Below are 23,046 nucleotides of genomic sequence, written 5' to 3' on the forward strand. Positions count from 1 at the left end.
AAATGAGTAATAGTAAAAAAAAAGATAAACGGGTTAAAAGGGGTAAATGGGTAAACAGGTATTAAATGATTACGGTTAAATGGGTATGCGGTTATGGGTATGGTTAACCGTTTATAAATGGTTATGGGTATGAGTATAACCGTTTAGACAATTATCTAACAGGTAAACGGTTATGCGGGTATGAGCATAAACGGTTATGGATAAATAACCGCGGTTACCCGTCCGCCATAACCGTTGCCCATCCCTACTCATAGGCCTATGGTGAAGTTGGGAGAGTACAAACTTGTGCAACCAATTAAATCGACCATAACTCACCAACTACTTAAAGTGGGCAAACACTGAAGAAAGTTGAAGTTCCACCATAAAACCAATTGGCAATATGAGGAGTAGCCCAACTTGTTATAAGCCCATGCAAGGTCCATCATTCCATCAATGTGAGACTCATTCTTAATACGCTCCTCAAGTGTGGTGAATTTTCAAGCCTAACACATGGACAACACAACGGGGTGACGTGGCGCACGTGTGGCCGTTGGACTTCACACGTGGAACAACCTGCTCTGATACCATGAAGAAAGTTGAGGTTCCACCATAAAACCAATTGACAATATAAGGAGCAGCCCAACCTATTATAAGCCCATGTAAGGTCCATCCTCCCATTAATGTGGACTAATTCTCAACAAACACAAGCAATGGTGTGCTCATTGAAAACTTTGGTATTTTAAATTTTAATCTTGTATTTATAGACGGGTGTATGTGTAATTCTTTTTATTGATCATTTTGTAGCATGCCACTGGAGGAAATATGGGAAGTGAAACTCCACCAAATCAGGGACAAGAACAATCTGCATCTAATGCCATCTGTTAATTTTTCTGGTTTTTTATTTTTACTTTTATTGTTTGTAGGTTTCTAAAAGGGGTAGAGTGATACAAATTGCAAGAGGCAAGTCAGTGCACAATTCAAAAAAGCCACCTAAAAACCATAGAATCTGAAGCCACCTAAAAACCATGGAATCTGAAGAAATCATTTGGAAATTTAGACTTTTTGTTAATGTCATTTTTTTCTTTTTTGGATGAAGACAATGTTGTGAACGTTAAGCCCTCAGTATTGGTGTTTTTTATTTTGAAGACAATGGATGAAGACAATGTTGCTCAAAATATGTTAAGATACAAAAGTGGGTGTGTTTAGTTTAGCATGTCACGAAATCGAATTTTATATAGGCTCTATAATTTGAGAAACGGGTTGAGGTTTGGTGTTAGAAATGGAGTTGCAAATATATATACGCTACTCAAACACAACTATCCACATGAATACTCTCTAACACAAATTTTAAGGGTTTTACTAAAGAAAAATAAAAATTTGTTAAAATATCATAAAATGACATAAATAACCCTGAACACAAGTTATGTGCGAGGCACATGACTTATTTTGAATGGAAAACTTAACGGAGTTAGGATGAGATAACAAATTGATGATTTCGACAAGTTGGTATGACAAATTGCTTGAAATTTTAGTTTATATGATACATTGAAAAAGGTGTGCAAGTTCATATGACATTTTAAAAATTTTCCCTTGGGAACATTATGGTCCCTACGTCCAGCCAAATAATAAGGTTTTTGATGAGATAATGCATGCCAACTTGAGCATTATAATGTTCATGATTTTGTTTGCGTCTATACATATATTTACTCTGTAAATATAGATTAGGTCGGTTGGTAAGGCATTGTATCTGTCGTGTTCTTATATTCAAGTTTAAATTCTTCTCTCGTAAGTTATAGTTTATAATATTGTCTTATCAAAACTAAAGATACTTATAGTGGGATATATTTTGCTTAAGTATGTATGTTTGCAAGATTAAATGAAAACCTCCAAAATGTATGGGGTTTAATTGAATTCTAAACACCACCACCACCCTCATATAATTACGGCAAAAGGCGAATTTAGGAGGGCTCCTTTCAATCATCTTGTACCCCTGCATATTATTGTGATTCAATGAAGCTTCCCGTTAAATGAACTGCACCAAATAGGGGAAACATTTTTTGATCTCTGTGTCCGGAGCCAATAAACACAGAGATCTAGATCACTCATTTTAAATCAAACGATTCTAAATAGCTCATTTTATTTCCCGTTCTCACACAAAGCACGAGTTCAGATCTCACTCTCTTTAACTACCTGGATATCCGAGTTCTTGAACTTCGAAAACAAAAATTCGAAAAGGATCTCGACTCCAAATAAGGTAGCCCCAAAAATAAGGGAAACCCCACCCCACCCCCAAAAAAACACCCACCCACAACAAACGTACAACTAAAAGTAAAGCTTTATGAGGGGTCGCTCTAAAATTGTTCTTAAAATTAAAGGAAAACTAACGAAAAGTCCAAATTTTTTTTAGTTTTAATGAAAAATGACAAATAAAGGTGTCGTGAATAATGACAAATAAAGGTGTCGTGAATAGTGTCACAGCCCGTCCTGGAATTTTAATTCCGAGGACGTGAGATGACCAATGTGACCTTAAACGGGATTAAGGTGTGTAAATGTATGACATTTGTTTTACTTTAAGATCCTAAACTAGGGTTAGATTTATATTTGTATGTGTTAATTTGTGCTTGGACTTAGGTAGGGCCTCCTACCCTGAATTCCCTCCCTAAAACCCGTAACCTTTCTTCTCTCTTCTTCTTTCATTCCAGACTCTCTCTCTCTCTTATTCTTTTCTGAAAACTCTCTCATTCTCTCTCTTACTCTCGAACTCACGGCAACCACCAAGAACCACCACAATCTTGTACCAACGTTTTGAGAAATGTTTGGATTTGGAAAAGAATTGTTTTACTGACCCACTCAATTTTGGTTTTGCGCCCCTCCAGGTTCAGGAATCACAAAGGTGTGGTGACTACGAGGAATTCGACGGTGTTCTGACAGATTGGACAAAATTAGGACTCACCTTCGGGTGTATCAATTTAAATTGTATCTTAAAGCTTCCGTACTGTGCAAATGGTTACGTCACTCTCACGTGACGGCCAGCATGCCCTCCTTCGGGACGGGGTGTGTCAGTTGGTATCAGAGCCAGGTTGCAATCTTGGACATCTTGAGAAGTTTCTAGTGAATTCTGTCAGAACTACACCGCCTCGTAGCAAACCACGTAGTTAGAGGAACTTAGTCTCCCTGATTTAGCGGGTTAGGGGAAACTATTCTTATGGTGATTCAGTATATTAGAAAAATGGACATTTTAAGACGGGTTATGAGTTGAATTTGAATCACTTAAGAGAAATGATGAACCTGAGGGAACAAAGTGACGGATTAACCAATTGGAAAAGATGTTTCGGAATATGCAAGTCAAAGGAATCTTCCTTCTGACAAGGGGTCGAGACGACTACCTGGTTTTGGTTATGAATTTGTATCCTGGTGGAAACAGGAGTATGAATTGTTGTCACCAGAGGAATCAGTCGATTGAGAATTGTTTAAGGACTTGTTTAAAGGAAAAGTTTATCCCTCCGGCATTTATCGATGGTAGTAAACAAGAGTTTACAAATATGAGACAAGGAAGGTGATGATCGAGGGATATTATAGAAAGTTTTCAGACTTGCCTCGTTCCATCCAGATATTGTTGTTAATTTGGTGGAGGTGTTATGTTGTTTTAAGCTGGGTGGCAAAAAGGGAAGTGGTATTTTGGGTGACCACTATCCATTGTAGTTCTTATCAGGAGTATGCTAGATGTTGTTGAATCTTGAGGACTCTGAGAACATGAGCAACGAGAATAAAGAAGAATAAGAAATGAATGGGAATTAAAAGAAGACGATAAAGTTAATGATTCGTCATATCAAGGATATAGAAAGATTTAGAGCTTCGAAAGAAGTGAAGCTAGAGTTAATTCTTCTAGCTGAGGTTTTAATGTCGCTGGTCAGAATAAAAGTGATGGATATACTGGTAATCCCAGATATTTGAGACAAGGTGTCTCGAGTAAAGGAAATGTACCTTGTGCTGCAGGTACAAAAATTAACACTTTGGGAAGTGTGAAATTAATGAATGTGTTTATGTGAACAGAGGGGACACAGAATTGTGAATCGTCCCTAGAATCAGTTGTACTCAATAATTTTCCATGATATCATAGTGTCGATTCAGAAGAGTTATAAACTTAGTAGTTTGGTCGGATTGACTGTGAGTACAGAGAGATTTGATGAGTTATATGTTCAGCTGTACAGACCATGAGAAGTGGATTCGACTGACACATGCGAAATTTGTGAGTTATAGGCTCGGCCGTACCGACCACGCGGAGTGGATCCGGCCGACGTATTATTGAGATAAGAGTTGAATCAGTCGTATTGATCATTCTAGTTGACTTCGGCTGATATATTTCTTATTATGTATGTTATTACCTTGAGAGTAGTAAATAAATGTAGTTGAGATGAGTGTATGTATTTTGCATTGAGTGACAAAATAGTAATGTTATATCTTTGAGAGTGGTTGCCTACTTATCGAGACAACGATGATTTATCAGTATTGCGAGCTGCAGACCGTAATATTAATAACTCATTCGTGGATTCGTTAAGTAAGTAAACCGGTAGATTATTTTGTACTTATTCAGAATGCTTAGTAGTAATAGAGTATGTATTGTGTCGGTTAAATTATTTCCATTAGATTGGTTGGTTATAATTGTGACAAGACGGAATGTTAAGGGAAACCAGTACTTTCCATCGATCTGGATGACCAGAGATTACTTTTGTAAGTATGCAAAGTGGATTGAGTTCAGCCATTATTTATGCTGTGAGAGCAAAGAGATTGTTTTCGAAAGGCTGTCAAAAATACTTAGCTCATGTGGTGCTAAATGATGTTGTTTGGAGTAGTGTGAATAATGTCGAAAGAGTTAGACTTTTCTTGATGTCTTCCGTGAAAGTATACCTGGATTGCCTTCAGGCAGAGATATGAGGTTCATTATTGATTTGTTGCCAGGTATAAATTTATATTGGAGATTGGTTCAGGATGAGTTAAGGGAATTGGAAATTCAGTTGAGAGAATTGGTTGATAAAAGTTTTATTCAACCTAGTACAACACTTTTGAGGAGCCCAGTTTGTTGGTGAGGAAGAAAAATGGATCTTGAGACTGTTAATTGATTATAGACAATGGAGTCGGGTAACGATTGAGAACCGTTATCCATGGTGATGTACTGATGTTTATTTAACCAGCTCAGAAGTAATTGCGAAGATTCAAAGATTGAATTGAGATCTGGTTACTACCAATTGAATATTATAAGTGACGTTGATCATAAGATGGTTTCTGGACTTGTTATGGTCCTTATAAAGTTTGGTGATGCTATGTGGATACTCATGCGGTTTTATGAGTTATTGGATGAAGTATTCCAATAATGCCTTGATAAATAGATATCATTTTCATTGAAGATATTCTGGTATACTCTAAGCCTAGAGCAGAGCATGTAAACGTATTAAGTCGGTGAAGCAAAGATTAAGAGAACGTTGGTTGTATGCTAAGTTTAGCAAATGCGAATGTTGGATGAATCAAGTGGCATTCTGAGATTGGTTATATCTGCTTAAGGTATTCAAATGAATTCTTAAAAGGCAGCAGAATTGAGAAATTGGAACAACCACGAGTCGTAATTGAGATTTGGAATTTCTTAGCTTACCAGGCTATCTTGGATGGTTGTGAAAGATTTTTCAGTCATTGCTTTGTCATTGACGAGACTGTTGAGAAAAGAGGTTAGGTATGAGTGGGAAGGAATTGTAAGCAAAGGATTCAACAACTGAAGTATTTCCTCCCTCATGCACGTATTTTGGTATTCCCAGAGAATAGTGGTAATCATAAATTTTTAGTGATGTTTCTTGAATGGTATTGGAGGCATGTTGATGCAAATGTTAGGGTGATTGCATACGTTTCACGATAAATGGAACCTCATGAGATGAATTACCCTACGGGTGACTTGGAAGTCATGATTACCATTCTTGCTGTGAAGTTATGAAGGCATTATATTTGGTAAGAATGCAAGATTTTTACGAATCCAAAAAGTCTTCAATATCCATTACTTGGAAGGATTTTGATATGAGGCAGCGAAAGTGAATTGTATTGCTTAATGAACATGATTGTACGATCAGGGTGATCGTAAAGTTTGTTCTAGTTCAAGCACTTGGCGAGAAGACTACAGTAAGATTAATATCTGGCACGTTTGCCAAGAGTATCATTTTGTGGATTGAAAACCAACGGAAGAAAAATTAAGAATGGAAGATCGAGAAGAAGTTATACTTGTTAAGTAACAAGTTAGTACATTTACCCCAGTGTTGAGTAACAACCTTTCCCAGACAGTGCAACACTACTTATTTGTTTTATGGAAAAGAGAATTGGATTACGGAACTGCTAAGTTTCTTAAGTATGTTGGTTGTGCAGTTTCCGAAGTAACGCCATAAGGACCATGAAATGTGTCACGTGAGTCGGTTTTTGATGACTTGTGAATGGAATGTTTCTGGGTAGAGAAAGATTCGATCGAGAAAGAGTTTTAGTAGACCCTGAGACTATGGATGAGTCTCCTCAAAGTATTCAGGTGATTAAGTTAACCTGAAGTAACCAGGAATGGCAAAAGAGATCAACAGATGGATATGCCACTAATCGAGTGTGTAAGGTAAATGGTTTGATATTTTTGGAAAATTCACCACGAACAGAAATGAAGAGAATTGGAAAAGAGACAAGATAAGATTTAAACACATCAGACCGTTTTGATCATTAAAAGAATCAATGAAGTTGCATATAAGTTTGTGATGCCTTCAAAATTGGCTAAGGTGCATAATGCATTATATTTCGATGCGTTGTCACTAGGTGGCAGATTCGTCACATGGGATTCTGGTGCAACTATTTAGAATTCAATTGGATTCGACTTGATAAGGAACCAAGGACTACTTTGGATTGGGAAAAGAAGGTCCTGAGAATTAAGACAGAGTAAGTGGTAAAAGCTTTGTGAAGGAAATCATTCAGTAGAAAATTATGTGGGAGAAAGAGAAACGGATGAGAGAGATTTACCCGAAGCTATTGTTGGAGTATGGTTGATTTAGTTGATTGCTGGAATTTCGGGGACGAAATTCTATAAGGAGGGAAGATTGTCACAGCCCGTCCTGGAATTTTAATTCCGAGGACGTGAGATGACCAATGTGACCTTAAACGGGATTAAGGTGTGTAAATGTATGACATTTGTTTTACTTTAAGATCCTAAACTAGGGTTAGATTTATATTTGTATGTGTTAATTTGTGCTTGGACTTAGGTAGGGCCTCCTACCCTGAATTCCCTCCCTAAAACCCGTAACCTTTCTTCTCTCTTCTTCTTTCATTCCAGACTCTCTCTCTCTCTTATTCTTTTCTGAAAACTCTCTCATTCTCTCTCTTACTCTCGAACTCACGGCAACCACCAAGAACCACCACAATCTTGTACCAACGTTTTGAGAAATGTTTGGATTTGGAAAAGAATTGTTTTACTGACCCACTCAATTTTGGTTTTGCGCCCCTCCAGGTTCAGGAATCACAAAGGTGTGGTGACTACGAGGAATTCGACGGTGTTCTGACAGATTGGACAAAATTAGGACTCACCTTCGGGTGTATCAATTTAAATTGTATCTTAAAGCTTCCGTACTGTGCAAATGGTTACGTCACTCTCACGTGACGGCCAGCATGCCCTCCTTCGGGACGGGGTGTGTCAAATAGTACCAGGGAAAGGTAAAAATATGATTTTTGGTTAAAAGTAAATAGTATCAAAGTGTTTCGTTAAAACTCCTTAAAATTAACTAGTCCGTCATTCCAAAAATTGTTTTGACAATGTTGCATTTAAATATTGTCTAACAATATAACATTATTCCGGACAAAACTTTTGTATAAATTATAAGTTAAAAAAAAAAGACACAATACAGCTTCTTCCTGACTATTTTAGGTGTATACTCCATTGCTGAAAATTCTACCATGCTCATCATAATTCTTGCCAATCCACCAGGCAATGGGGTTAAATTTCCCTTGACCAAAAAAATGATGGTCCATCGGTGCCAAATTGGGTAGGCAATTGGTGGGCTCCAAGAACCTCGTTGAACTACCCTTGTAGCCAGTTGGCAATAAGTAACGATGGGCCTGACGTCAAGTAGCAGAAGGTTGGCCCTAACCCCGTGCACCGAAGTGAACCAAATAGCTCCAATTTGGGCGCCTCATAGCTGTTGGATTTGCAACCGTTTGTTGATCCGGACCATTAAATTCAAACAATAATAGAAATTTAAAAAGATGATGTTGTGCCACGTGGCACTTAGTGACGCATTTGATATTAAAATTTTGAAAAATTCAATGATCAGGATTAATCCCTTGGTAAAAAATCCAAAAAAAAAAAAATGAAAAAACTTACAACAAAAAATATCTAAAAAACTTACAAAGTTCACACTAAAACAAAAATGGGAGCAATATTACTAATAGATAATGACAACGATGAAAGTGGATGAAAATCTCGTCGCATCTCCTTTCAACCCTTCAAGGAAAACCCACTTCTTGGGCCGTCTTCAACCACGTAAAGCTTCACTCTTTTATTAGTTTATGTGTTTAAATTTGTTGGGGTTTGCAGTTTTGGATTGAAGTTTGTGTTTTGGGATTTGTTGGGTGCTCGCATATGGAAATTTGGAAATTTTTAGTTGTGGATTGTGGGGAATTGACGCAGTGGCGGTCCTATTTCATGTAAGTTGCTTTCAAATGTGTGTTTTTGGTGAAATTATGATGAGGAGGGTTGGATAGTTGGACTGGTTTTATTTGTTATGTGAAATTAGAGTGGGATCAATCAAGGTTGAGACCTTTTTAGGTAAGAGTAATTGTGAAAGTTATGTTTTTACAATTTTTTTGGCAAATTTTGTGACTTGGTGGATTTGGAATTTTGGTTATATTATATGTGTAAAGAAAAAGTTGAACTGCATGAAGCTTGATGTAATTCTGCTTTTAATCAATGTTGGACTTGGGAAACCTAGTGAATATAGAAGCGAATCTACGATTAGTTAAGAAACTTAAAGGAGCTTGAGGGGTAATGAGGGTTTTAGGTATTTAGTGACATTCAGGCAATGCTTGATGTCTATTTGATGTCGGCGGATAGGAAATGCTCGAACAAAGAAGCAAGGTGCTCGAAGAGCTGCAGTAGGTAACTACTTGGTTTGATTAGATTGCTATGTCAAACAAAATGTCCCCTGTAGTATGTTATAGGGTTAAAGTTATACATTAGTGTTCTTTAGCGACTTGGTTTCAAAATTTTCGTTTTCGTTCGACTTTCCTTGGTCTGTGAGGCCAATGGTAGAATGATCATGGAAAAATGAAATTGTTTTGTCTTAATATCTCTTGTAAGAGCGGGTATGCATTCTTAAGGGACTTGTTTGTCATTCTTTTAAGCTGTTTAATGTGCTTATTTCAGTATGCATAATCCAAAGTCTATAACTACTAAAACTAGCACTACAAGGGCGAGGGAGCTATCATCTCTTTGGAAATAAGAGCTATAGACATGCCCTGTAAGGGTCAATAGGTCTCAGTTGCATATCTAACTTGTTTCTCATGTGTTTTCATCATGAAGGTTAGAAAAGATGGGTGCTCTAGACGCGCAGTGAGTGGTTCATCAACACCAGGGATGGCGGCTGATCTCATGTATGTGATTACATGCTGGAGTTTTCCATGTGCTTGCCAATATGCTGAGTCTTTTATTCATTGGAATTCGGCTTGAGCAAGAATTTGGATTTGGTATGCATCTGGATTTTTAGCTTCATGTAGTAAAAGATAAAGCACACGACATAAGTTGTAGAATAATAAATTAGTTACCAAGTGCAAAACTTCTTTCATAAATCTAGAAGAGAAACACTTTCCGGATGGCTTTAGCTACCTTGCGATTAATCTACAGAGGATTTCTATGCATTTGTTTATTGAATTGTAATCCTAGAGTAGTGGTCATGTAGTGCTGGTTGCATTATAACTTACACCGGTATGTTGTTTCGTTTGATGGAAACAAGAGGACGTTTTATTCAGCGGTGGGCAAAGAAAAGAGTTTATACACCAAAGATGGGGTTCAAACTTTAGTTTTAGACATAGTATTCCATTTTACAGAATAAAATTGCTTGAAACAGAAGTTGAGAGATTATTTCAGTTTTCCATCACATCTGTGGGAAGAAAAAGATTGTTTTGGATATCCTGTACATGTAGACATGGCGCCTCATTTTGCAATGTTTCAAGATGCCGTCTATTTGAAAAGATTGAAAAAATAATAGTTTGATGCTGATCTACATCATGTACAGTTGTTTTGATGAACTGTTTTAACTAATTGGTTTGAAATTCTAATTTTTTTTTTTCGAATTGGTTTCCTATATCTCATGTCTGGTTTTGGTGGGAGTTTGCTTTCAGCTCTTTTTATTCAATATGGTATTTCTGTTGGTGCTTCTGATGCACTTTTTGGTTTACTAGGAAGCATGCTTTCAGAGCTCACATCAAATTGGACAATGTATGTAAATAATGTAAATAAAATTCCTTATACTCAATGATGCACCTCTTTATAGTATGCGCATGACCCTTTGATCTTACAGTTTCAGATTTCGATCCGCAGTTAGCAGCATTGCTTACTCTTCTTTTCATCATCATATCTTGGATTTTTGTTTTTGATCCGCCCCCAGTTTAAATGGCTTACCCAACAGAATGCTCCCCCTGGACGTGTTACTACTCCAGTTAAATCTAAACACAAGACGTGTCAATATGTATTGTGGGTCCTCTCTTTGATACTATTGATTGTTGGGTAAACTCCTCCTCGATCTTTGATTTAACTGTTTGACTTCATGAACCTAATCGACTCCCTACATGAGAATCTGGTAGCCACAGTTGACGTGTGCACATTTTTTTTTGATCAAATCAGAGAACTGGATTTTGTGTAGATATGTAGATATCATGTGTCCTGTAATATTTTCATTGCGATTAGGCTCTGTATCAGCTTGTTTCTCATCAGAATGGTTTGGAGAACGCATTGTGTTATCGCTATTCTCTGTGCGATACTAATTGATCACTTTGTTGATAGCGGCTTCTACTTTGCTGTTTTGGATTGCATGTGTTGGCAGTAGTTTGTTGTTTTGTTATTGGAAACAAAGGTTCATTTTCCTCGTATTTGCGTAGTATCCGTATATTTAGGCATTTTCTGACAAAAGTCATGTTTTTGACAGGTATACTCTTGGCTTGGTTACTCATTTTCGAGGGGTCAATCTAAACAACCATTGTTCTTGGTGTCATTATTTGAGCTGTGTCTCTACATCAAAATGGAATTGCAAGTCACAAAATATTTATTGCCTGATAATATGCTGTACTTTTCTGCGCATATTAACTTCCTCCTTAATATTTGATAGACAGAAGTGCTTGCTTATTAATATGATCATGGTTGCATTCAGTCGTTCTAGTTTGGCATGCCGTTTAGTCTAATGCCTTAAAGAAACGTAATTTAAGAATTGACTCGCGAAATTCTGTGTCAGGAAATTGCTTCTGCAACGTACTTTGTTCATACTATAAATTGGTTTTGTACTTTGTATTGACATATTGTTCTTTATATGCATATATGCACCAATCTTGCAGTCGAGCCAGATAGGGAATCAGCTGAACTTAACGTGCGTAAGCAATGGTAGAAATGGAACATATTCATTGTCAGATCCTAGCCCCTCCCGGACTCAGCAACGATATGCTGAGCTTTGCAGTTGACCATACATGTACAGATTTCAGAGTTGATAGAATGTTGATTGATATGCTTGATTCTTGTTGTAAGTATTCTTTCTCTTTCTTTTGTTTTTTGTTGGGTAAAATAGTCATGTGCATTCACCAAGCAATGATTCTAATTGTCATTATTTTTTTCATTCTTTTACTGCCTTTGTACCTCTTTTCTACAATTCATAACAGTTGAAACCCATACCGATAACTATGAAATTTATTCGCCATATAGAACTACTCAAACACGCAATTTACTCACCATAGCTAAGTTTGTCGAATGTGGGATGTTACATATCCTCTCAATCGGACCTTTGTGCTCTACCTTCTCGGCTCTCGCTCTCATTCTGCAATGTTGCAAGATGATCGGACATATGTATAGTTTCTAGTTCATCCTCTAGAGACCAACTTTGAAAAAAAATCAACTAAATAAAAATCGTTTAACCATTTAATAAACATTGTCAAAATTTCAGTATTTAACTGAAAAACATAGTTCATTTATTTATTAGATAACAATTAGATGAAAAAACAAGTATGAATTACTTTGGTTTTTTGGCAAAGTTGGACTTTAAAGGGTGACACAGAAATGGACAATTTTACAATAAGGGAGGATCATTTCGAAACTTAGCATATGAAACTTTAAAGTGTTTTGTCATATTTCTTTCTTTGTTCGTCAAGAAAGGAAAGGAAAGAAATTTCGTCAAGTACAATAACAAACTCTTATTTGGAAGTTTCATATGATACTCTGCTAAGAGCTACTGATGGGTAATCTGAGGCTAATTTGATTGGTGCTGGAAGTTTTGGGGGTTGTGTACAAGGGAGTTCTCGATGTTGATGATAGAGCTCAATTGGTTACCGCCGTAAAGGTGTTTAACTTGTTACGCCATGGAGCAGCAAAGTGTTTTATATCTGGATGTGAGGCTTTGAGAAATATCAAGCATCGAAATCTCGTCAAGATTATAATTGCATGTTCAAGTGTTGATTCTCTTGGTAATGATTTCAAGGCTTTGGTTTATGAGTACATGTAAAAAGGAAGCTTAGAGAAGTGACTGTATCCACCAACTGATATTGAAGAAGCAAGAGAGGCACCCAAGAGTTTAAATCTTTTGCAAAGGCTTAGCATTGCCATTGATGTTGCTTGTGCTCTTGATTAGTTGATTATCTTCATAATCACTGTGAAACACCAATAGTTTATTGTGATCTAAAGCCAAGTACTGTTCTTTTGTACAACAAGTCGAGTACTGGACATGTTTCTGACTTTGACTAGCAAGGTTTCTCTCACAACTGAACAATATAAAAGCTTCAACAAAACAGACAAGTTCCGCCAGAATAATAGGAACAATTGGTTATGTGGTTTTAGGTAAATATTCGCATCCTCTCCACAATCTCTTTTTTTTTTCTTTTAAACTTTTGCATAATTCAACTATTTTGTTCTCAATTTGCTAACAATATTTGGGAAGTGAGGCGTTAATAATTGGATATGTCTACATTGGTGGAATTCTCCTGCTAGAGACTTGAGCCCCCATGAAGTTTAAAAATTAAGAAAACTTGATCTCACTAGTAATTGTTACCATTTTTAAAAAGGAAAACTAACGAAAAGTCTAAAAAAAACTTCCCTTTTAATGAAAAATCTTTTTTAAAGGTATAGTGAATAGTACCAGAGAAAAGTAAAAGTGTGGTTTTTTGTTAAAAGTGAACAGGACCTGGAGTGTTTCGTTAAAACTCAATTTTTAAAAAGGTTGCATCCTCAACAAGCTTTCTTGCAATGATACTTTACGGGAACTATGAAAAAATTAGCAATCTCACAGTCTGACCCCTCAGAAAACGTAAAGACTTCAAAATTTCCATTCATAGCTAGGGTAGCCCTGCTAAGGTAACTTTCATATTAGGTGACACCAACGTAACGTCTTATGTGAGAAAATATTGGGTTCCATGTATTTGTTTTTCCGTTTTGGATGATTGCTAAAATGAATTATGGATGATAATGCTATTATGTATGGTTGCCAAAAATGTTTCCTGTCAGCTTCTGAAGTCAAGGTGCTTTAATGGTCTTGGTCCTTGGCGTACCGAAAGTGCCAAACAATAGGTCCCAGTAGTGGAAGTATGGTAACGATGTCGTCTAAAGAAACAAGCCAAAGTTGTTACTTGTTATCATTTACTTGGACTTAATCCTTCTCATATTTGAATTTTCAAGAACCAGAAACTGTGGCATGGTGGAACGAATCACCAAGCATTATAAGGATATTATGGATGGTTGCCAAATTGTTTCCACTCAGCTTCTGGGATAAAGGTGCATTAATCATCTTGGTCCTTGCTTTTCACTGAAAGTGCAGTGAAGTCTTCTAAAAAAGCAGTCAAAATGGTTATCATTTACTTGGGCTTTTTCCTTCTCATGTTTGAATTTTTCATGAACCAGAAACTGTGGTGTAAGTTCCTCCTATGATGCTATTCTTCTATAAATTGTCTTCTCATGCAATAAATGGAACTCACCACTTTCACAACTCAACACCCACCTCTCTCTTTCTTTCTGCTTCTCTCTCTAGTTATATAGTTAACCAGATCAGGAATGGGGGTTTTGGTTTTGAAATTGATCTTAATATACTTGCTTTTCAGTGCAGTGTTCGTTTGCTGTTGGAGCTCCCTGCAATCAGGACTCGGAAGGAATGCGACGGATAGGCTGGCGCTGCTTGCCATCAAAGCTCACATAAAGCAAGATCTCCATAATTACAACCTGATGAGCTCCTGGAACGAATCCACTCACTTTTGCATGTGGCATGGTGTGACGTGCAGTCAACGACATCGCCAAAGGGTCACCAAGCTGGACCTGCAATCTCAAAATCTGGTAGGGAAACTATCCTCAAACATTGGAAATCTAAGTTTTCTAAGGGAGCTGTGGCTGCAAAACAACTTCTTCAGTCATGAAATTCCTCCACAAATTGGGAATTTGCGTAGATTGCAAGTATTACGATTAGACGCTAACTCGTTTAGTGGCAGTATTCCACACAATATATCATATTGCTTCAACCTTATCCATGCGAATTTCACTCGCAACAAGTTGGTGGGTAAAATTCCTTCAGAAATTGGATTGCTGTCGAAGCTGCAAATGTTTGTATTGAAATTTAATAATGTAACGGGACAGGTCCCTCCTTCCTTGGGTAACCTTTCGTCTCTCCAGGGACTAAGTCTTGCTGGTAATAACTTGATGGGAAACATCCCCAGTTCTCTTGGCCAATTGAAAAAATTAACCTTCTTGGGATTGGGGTTAAATCAGTTGTCTGGTAGCATCCCTTCCTCCATTTATAACCTCTCTTCTCTTGTTACGTTTTCCATGCCAGCTAACCAAATTCAAGGGAGTATTCCATCAGATATTGGCAAAAGTCTTCCTAATCTCGAAATCTTCAACGTCGACTCTAACCAACTTACTGGGTCCATTCCTCCCTCAATATTCAATGTCACAAGTGTTTGGTTCTTTGACGTTGGGAGTAACAACCTAATCGGACAGGTACCGAGTCTCCAAAAGCTTCATAACCTCCTTTTTTTCAACATTCAATTTAATAATATTGGGAGCGGTAAAGATGGTGACTTAAGTTTTCTCTCGGACTTGACCAATGCCACGCAGTTAAAAGAGTTGATGATTAACAACAACAGTTTTGGAGGGACATTGCCCAAGTCAATATCCAATCTCTCAACCAAACTTGAATTGTTTTGGGTTGGCGATAACCAAATATATGGAAGTATCCCATCTGGGATAGGGAATCTGGTGAGCTTGGAAGGGTTGTATTTGGGGAATAATACGTTCACAGGTAACATCCCCTCTGACATGGGTAAGCTTTCAAACCTTGGAAAATTAGATATTGTCATGAACGAATTTTCAGGAAATATTCCTTCTTCCTTAAGAAATTTAACCAAGTTATTATATCTTGGGTTGGATAGAAATCATCTTGAGGGCAGCATTCCTTCAAGCCTAGGGGAATGCCATGGGTTGCAATGGTTGAATCTTTCTTATAATCTCCTTAATGGCACAATACCCAAACAAGTTTTTAGACTCTCTTCCTTATCAGTTGCTTTGGTCTTGTCTAATAACCTCTTCACAGGTTCCCTTCCCTCGGAGGTTGGGAATTTACAAAGTCTAAGTGAATTGGACGTTTCTGATAACATGTTATCTGGAGAACTCCCCAGTAGCCTTGGTGGTTGTGAGAGTTTAGAAGTCCTGCATTTGCAAGGAAACTTCTTCAACGGGTCCATTCCTTTGTCTATGAGTTCAGTGAGAGGGATTCAAGATCTAGACCTTTCTCGCAATAATTTTTCAGGTGAAATTCCAAATTTTTTAGAAGGCTTTAGAACCCTGAATAATCTGAACTTATCATTCAATCAATTTTGGGGAGTGGTACCAACTGGAGGTGTTTTCAAAAAATGCGAGTGCTATTTCAGTTGTTGGTAACACTAATCTGTGCAGCCCTGTTGCTAATTTAAATCTTCCCAAGTGCAAGTCTAAAGAGACCAAGAAACGAAGATTGTCTCGTAGCTTGAAACTAATACTCCCTTTAGTATTTGGACTTACTCTTCTAGGAATAGCCATGGTGTTCTCCTATTTCTTTCTTTGTTCGTCAAGGAAGAAAAGGAAAGAAATTTCATTGAGCACTTTGGGGAACACTATTTTGCAAGTGTCATATGCTACTCTACTCAAAGCTACTGACGGGTTCTTAGAGGCTAATTTAATTGGTGCTGGTAGTTTTGGGTCTGTGTACAAGGGAGTTCTTGATGATGATGATAAAGCTCAACTTGTTGCCGTGAAGGTGTTTAACTTGTTACGCCATGGAGCTTCGAGGAGTTTCATAGCCGAATGTGAAGCTTTGAGAAATATTAGGCACCGAAATCTCGTCAAGACTATAACCGTGTGTTCAAGTGTTGATTTTCATGGTAATGATTTCAAGGCTCTAGTTTATGAGTTCATGGACAACGGGAGCTTAGAGGAGTGGCTGCATCCACCTACTGGAACTGAAGAGTTGAGAGATCATGTACCCAAGAAGTTAAGTCTTCTTCAGAGGCTAGAAATTGCCATTGGTGTTGCTTGTGCCCTAGATTATCTTCATAATCATTGTGAAACGCCAATAGTTCATTGTGATCTCAAGCCAAGCAACGTTCTCTTGGACAACAAACTGACTGGCCATGTTTCTGACTTTGGAATAGCAAGGTTTCTCTCACAAGTAACGAGTAATGTTTCAGCAATTCAAAGTCAGACAAGTTCCGCTGGAATAAGAGGAACGGTTGGTTATGCAGCTCCAGGTATATATATGTTAGATATATACTTCATTATATTTCCTTTTTTATTTTGGAGTATTTAATTTACAAAATTCAAACTGAACTATTTATACACAAATGTGATGTTTGAATTGTAGAGTATGGCATGGGGAGTGAGGTGTCAACGAATGGTGATGTCTATAGCTTTGGCATTCTCTTGTTGGAGATGTTTACAGGGAAGAGACCCACTGACAACATGTTTGGTGATAGCTAGAACCTTCATAATTTTGTCAAGATGGCTCTCCCTGGGAGAGTTACTAAGATTGCAGATGCACCATTTCTTCAAGGAGGCTCGAACGAGAATCCCAATCAATGCAATTCGAGAATTCATAAAGTTGAGGTGTGCTTGAGTTCAATATTTAGAATTGGAATTGCTTGTTCTGCTGAATCCGCAATAGATCGACTAAAGAATATCAATGATGCTGCATCTGAACTTCATTCCATTAGGATTGCTTTTCTTGGATAGAAACTCCTTTTTATGTGCTTTTGTGATAGAGAAATTTTGTGTACTGCCTATGTAAGTCTAGCTTTTATGTTACCATAGTAGATGTGGAAGTTTGCAATGTAAATAATCACCAATGAGGTTCATTGTGTGAAGAGTGTATTACTACTTCTTGTACTTGGTATTTTTGTGTAATATTTACATCGATTGAAGTCTAGTTCCCGAAGTTGTTGAATATTCACTTTGACAGATTCCAAATTTTTGAAAGATTCATAACCTCAAGACCCTCAACATTCAATAAAATCATCTTGGTAGCTGTAAAGATGGTGAATTGAGTTTCCTATCAGACTGGTGTAAGGTGTTTTCGAAAATCAAAGTGCTATTTCAATTGTTGACAACACTAGATTCTGTAAGGGAATTCCTAATCTCAAGCTGCCCAACTGCAAGTCTAAAGAGCTCCAAGAAAAGAAGATTAGCTTATAGCTTGAAATTAATAATCCCTTTAGTATTTGGACTTGCTCTACTTTGCAAGTGTCATATGCTAATTTCTCAAAGCCGCCGATCGGTTTTCTTCAGCTAATTTGACTGGTATTGGCAGTTTCGAGTTTGCATACAAAAGGGTTCTTTATACTGACAATAGAGCTCGGCTTGTACTTGTAGCTATGAAGGTTTGAGAAATATCAAGCATCAAAATCTCATCAAGGTCATATCTGCATGTTTTCTCGATGATGATTTCAAGGCTCTAGTTTATGAGTTGAAGCACCAAAGGAGCTTAGAGGAGTGGTTGCATCCCCCTTTTGTAATTAAAGAGGTAAGAGATCAATACATCCAAGAATTTAAAATCTTCTTCAAGGGCTAGATATTGTTATTGGTGTTGCTATTATGCACTGGATTATTTTCATAACTATTGTGAAACACCGATAGTTCATTATGATCTAAAGCCAAGCTATGTTCTTCTAAACACCAAGTTAACTGAACATGTTTATTGAAAGTGGACTAATAGCATATTGTTACTTATATGAACTCCTCCATATAAGTAAAGGGAATTGGGTTGAAGTTGGTTGGTATGGACCGTATGGTTAATAGGGTTTGCAAATAGCCATTTTTAGTATAATTTTAACCCCAACTTTAAAGCCCACGGGCTATGACAAGTCAAGGTTTTCTAGCAATGTTGCTATTAATAGTTTTCCATGTGCATTCTGACTTCTAATCCAGTGGTTTCAGCAGTCGTTCTACCAATCTTGACAACGAAAGGGTTTTTATTTTTATTTTTTGAACAAATGATATTATCTACACTAAGGAGAAGGAGATAGACTTAGCCTCACAATTGGCTAACAATAATGTTGTTCAAATTCGTCTTTGGCGAGAATCGAACCTAAGACCTCTTATTTATAAGTGAAGAGAATATCACTAGACCGTAATACTAAGTGGCATGAAAGAGTTTCTATTAAACCACCAAAAATGAAAATTCTTAGCCATTCATTAATGGATTTGAATTTAGATTTAGGAAAACTAATGAAAATGGCTTGAAAACTTTGAGTTTTAATGATAAGGACAAAATAAAGGGTAAAGTGAATAGTACCAGAATTGACTTTTTAGTGTAAAAATGTGGTTTTTCGTTAAAGTGAACTGTACCGGGTGCTTTTCGTTAAAATTCCCTTTAGATTTATTACAATTGAAAGAGATTTATTTTTTGGGCAATCAGTAGGATACTAACAAAATTGTTTTTAGAACAAAGATACGTCACGATAATGTGACTTGTAGCTGTGTCCTATCTTTAACACTCCAATTAATATCACCCACTAATTGTTAGTATTTAATGAATCTCATCATAAATTGTTACCCAAATATTAATTATCAGAGCAAATAAACTTGATTGAGTTATAAATTTATCGCAACCCAATTGGCATGGTTAGGAGAAAAATCAATTTTGTTCATAATTTTCATGTCTTCCAAGTAAACATGGGGCTATAAGTGAAGTTCCAAAGGATACGGTGGTGTAATTTGGTTATTGAATTGTCTCCTCCAATTTGCATGCATGCTGTAGGTGACTGACTCCCAAATAATTCTCGTTACCAAGCAAATTAAATACCATTAATTAAGAGCTTAAAAACCCTTTAATTATTACGTCTCTATTTTGCTTTTGCAATTAGGAAACTTACCCCTTTTGCGTACAATATTATAGGAATATTCTTGTTCTCCACACTCAAATAATGGTGATGTTCATTACTTTATTTATCACCGTTATATGAGTTTAATCCCAGACACAAATCTCAAAATTTAAACTCATCCAACAGTAATAAATAAGGTGGTAAGCATTACCACCACTTGAGGGTGGTGACTAAAAATCACCCTAATAATATAAGAGGTAGTTAAGTTAGTTGGTGTGGTAGTTGGTCTTTAGCAAGCTCATTATAGAAAGGAAGAATCTGGGTACTTCGGCCGTTTTGCAGAAGAAAAAGAAAGAAAGGGGCATTTGATGTTTGGACAGACACAGTGATGGTGCTAGCTACCTGCTCCTTGGTGTTTTTCAAAAGAAAATAAAAAAAATGAGAAAAGGCTAATTTGCACCCGTTGGGTATTATGATGCCAATTTGCTTGGTTGAGAAACTTGTGGCTTTTCTAATGGAGATTGCGTAAAGGTACAAACAATTTGTTAATGGTTGTGCAAAATAAGTTTCATACTAGAAAAAATGCCCGCGCTCCACCACGGGTTTTGAAATCGTAACCCACAATTTAACATACCCATTTCTAAATTATTCAGAAATAAATCAGAGAAAACTTCAAGTAGAAGAAAAATGAGTTCTCAATCAGAGAAAACTTCAATTTCATGCAGGTTTTTTTGTTCTAATTTCAGGGCTTAACAATGCAAGATTGGAATTTGCATTTGGTTCAAAGAAGTAAGATAAACTAATAAGCAAAATGAACTAAAAATTCAAACCCATAAATCCGAAATTAGCAATGTTATTTCTTACCCCCCCCCCCCAAAACAAAAAAACAATCCAAATCTTAGTGGTTACATTCATTAGTCAAGCACTCAACCACTCAGGCACATCGACTACAACTTGGGAATGTTACGCAAATCTTAGGCAGCTTCAATCATTAAATTTGAGTTGGAAGAAGCTCTGTTACCTGCTCTGCTAGTTGAGGAGTGTCACCAAATTCAGCATTATCCTCAGCATCAACACACTTCACACACTCCCGCCTCCAAAACATTTCACAAAATCGAAAACCAAATGAGATTATGTAGCAGAAAAGATTGACGGAAAAATAGATTAAGAAAAGCAATTAATATTAAATATAGAGGATGAATGATGTTGTCCAATAAATAAGACAGCTGTATATATTTCTCGACCATGAGAAAACATCAAATTAATAGAGGCATTAATCCTAAGTTTGCCATTCATTGTTGTCGGTCTAAACTTGATGACATATTGTAAAGTCCTCTTACATACAGATTAATGAAATAATAATTTATTTCCATGAGTTATTTGATTTTGCAAATTCAAAATAATTGAAGAATACTGAAAATTACTAAACCCCATCACAACATCCCATTAGCCATTAGTGAAAAATCAAAGACAAAAGTAAATTACTATCTTTCTAAGCATCCAAAGATAGCATACCCAAAATACCAAATTCAACTCCAATATAATAAAAAATTAAAAAACAAATTAGCCAAATTGGAATAGTTAGATCAAATAAAGATTTAAGTCAACCAATTACACAAAATAATTCATGCAAAGTAGGCTCCTAAGAAAATATACCACTATGGTAGTGGCGGAGGCCCAGGCTCAAACAGTGGAGGACAGCAGCATTTAAATATACTGCAGCAGCACGGAATCCACGACCTGCATAATCAAAACCAAAATTTTAAAATTTATATTTAAATTTAAATTTGACAAAAAAATGCAGTAGAATTGCATAATGAGAAATTCTCCAATGTGGATAAATTAATCTTGCAGGATGTGATCAGTTGTATTGGGCTGGCAACCGGCTTATGCTCAAATCCCACTAAATTTATCATACACCCTTCCAACTACAATTCAAGGGAAGAAGTTCCAAGTCCATGCATAATGTTTGCTCAACTAAAATAAATTGCTTTTCATGATTAAAATAGCCAACCTACCAACACTCATTTGATAAAATTGAACATTTGGAGTTACATATCCACATATTCCACATATTTAAGATCCAACAAACCTTCTCATGAAGACCACCCAAAGGTCCATTAGTGAGTTGTGTGACCAGAGGATTTACTGCACTTGAGTTTCCTCGTGCAGCTGCAAGGGCTATGAGCTTACGTTGACCGTCAGCCACTTCTCCGCTTAAGGTTTGAGTCACCGATGAAGCAGAATTAATAGCTTCCTGCAAACAAGTGAAATAAGAAACCTTAATTTGTACAAATGGCAGCAATTTATACAAATTGTCAAAAACAATGAGAACAATTACCAGAATTTTCAAATATTTTGGGGGTTTAGAGTAATTACCAGAATTTTCAAATGGCAGCAAGCTTACAGAAACTTTGTTTTTGTACACTTTCTTCTCCCTTCAATGACAGTTTGTTTCTTATCCAGAAAAATAAAATGAGATGGTCAATGATAATCACATGTGCAAAATCTTACTCCTATGGTCTAAAGCTAACTAAGTTTTTAAGTGTAAAATCCCTAATTTCACTGCATTTGGATTGATCATAGTTCGTGACTTGTTAAACTTGATATCTCCTTGTACATTTTGGGAACTTGACAGCTTAAAGAAGTGCTCATAAAAGCAAATTACACAATATCTACTAAAAACTTAGAGAAGGGACTCAATTAGTCAACAAACAGGTGCCTCACACTTAAATATTAAAGATCAAAGAGAGAAAACCAAGCCGAACTCTTCAAAATTCGTTGGCACACATGCTTCATTGGCTCAATTGAATGTATAATGCATACTTGGATACAATAATTCGAACAATTGTTAGAGATTGACATAAGCCTCCAAGCATTGACTGTTCAAATATTGGGTAGTGGGTAATGTTAAAACTGATATAATCATATAGAAATAACTTTTTTCAATCTTTCAGGATCTTAGCAACATGTCTTTTGTTTCATGACTTCTCAACAAAAGATGTGGCATCAACAATATTTGTGATGTTAATTTTGAATCATGTCTCTATTTTAGATTGAGAGAGAGAGAGAGAGAGAGAGAGAGAGCATGATTTAAGCGGGAACTATCGGGCAATTTTCCTATCTAGCAAATGGTTAAGACAGAAAAATCAATCTTCGATATAGAAAACATCCTGAGCTTATAAAAACCACCAAATCAATGTTATGCTTTTTTGTGTGCTTGTTTTCATCACGGCATATTTATTGCTTTCCAAGGTATAAATGACTATCAAGCAAAATGAAAAAGAAGTTAAAGACTTCCAACAATGGAGAGCATGCCACCATCATATGTGATCAAGGGCAACACTATAAAAGCATGGTGGAATTAGAGAGATGAGACTGGTGGTTAGTGGCATATTTTGATTAGCATTACCTCCAAGATAAGTCGACCTCTCTGATCATATGGGAATCTGCAACGCATAGATTTCCCGTAGAATGTCGACT

The 23,046-nt window shown here is 36.6% G+C and overlaps 1 protein-coding gene and 2 pseudogenes across 4 annotated transcripts; all 3 read left to right on the forward strand.

Annotated features, from left to right (window-relative positions):
- Positions 1-8,456: 8,456 nt before the first annotated feature.
- LOC103412207 (RHOMBOID-like protein 1) lies at positions 8,457-11,433 on the forward strand (annotated as a pseudogene).
- A 193-nt stretch (positions 11,434-11,626) lies between these two features.
- LOC114819714 (probable LRR receptor-like serine/threonine-protein kinase At3g47570) lies at positions 11,627-13,755 on the forward strand (annotated as a pseudogene).
- Positions 13,756-13,886: 131 nt separating this feature from the next.
- Positions 13,887-17,669, forward strand: LOC114823193 (probable LRR receptor-like serine/threonine-protein kinase At3g47570). 4 transcript variants are annotated; one of them, XR_011572770.1, is made up of 4 exons: positions 13,887-14,135; positions 14,328-15,211; positions 15,329-16,995; positions 17,109-17,669. XR_011572770.1 is itself a non-coding variant. In XM_029098608.2 (2 exons), exons 1-2 carry the CDS (start codon positions 16,287-16,289, stop codon positions 17,222-17,224), a joined length of 825 nt encoding a protein of 274 aa, XP_028954441.2. In that variant the 5' UTR covers positions 15,890-16,286; the 3' UTR covers positions 17,225-17,669. The 4 variants fall into 4 exon arrangements, 1 of the variants encoding a protein (XP_028954441.2); XR_011572771.1 differs by having other exon boundaries at positions 14,323-16,995; XR_011572768.1 differs by having other exon boundaries at positions 14,328-16,995.
- Positions 17,670-23,046: the final 5,377 nt, after the last annotated feature.

Source organism: Malus domestica, chromosome 11 (genome assembly GCF_042453785.1).
Source record: "Malus domestica chromosome 11, GDT2T_hap1".
Lineage (NCBI taxonomy): Eukaryota > Viridiplantae > Streptophyta > Magnoliopsida > Rosales > Rosaceae > Malus > Malus domestica.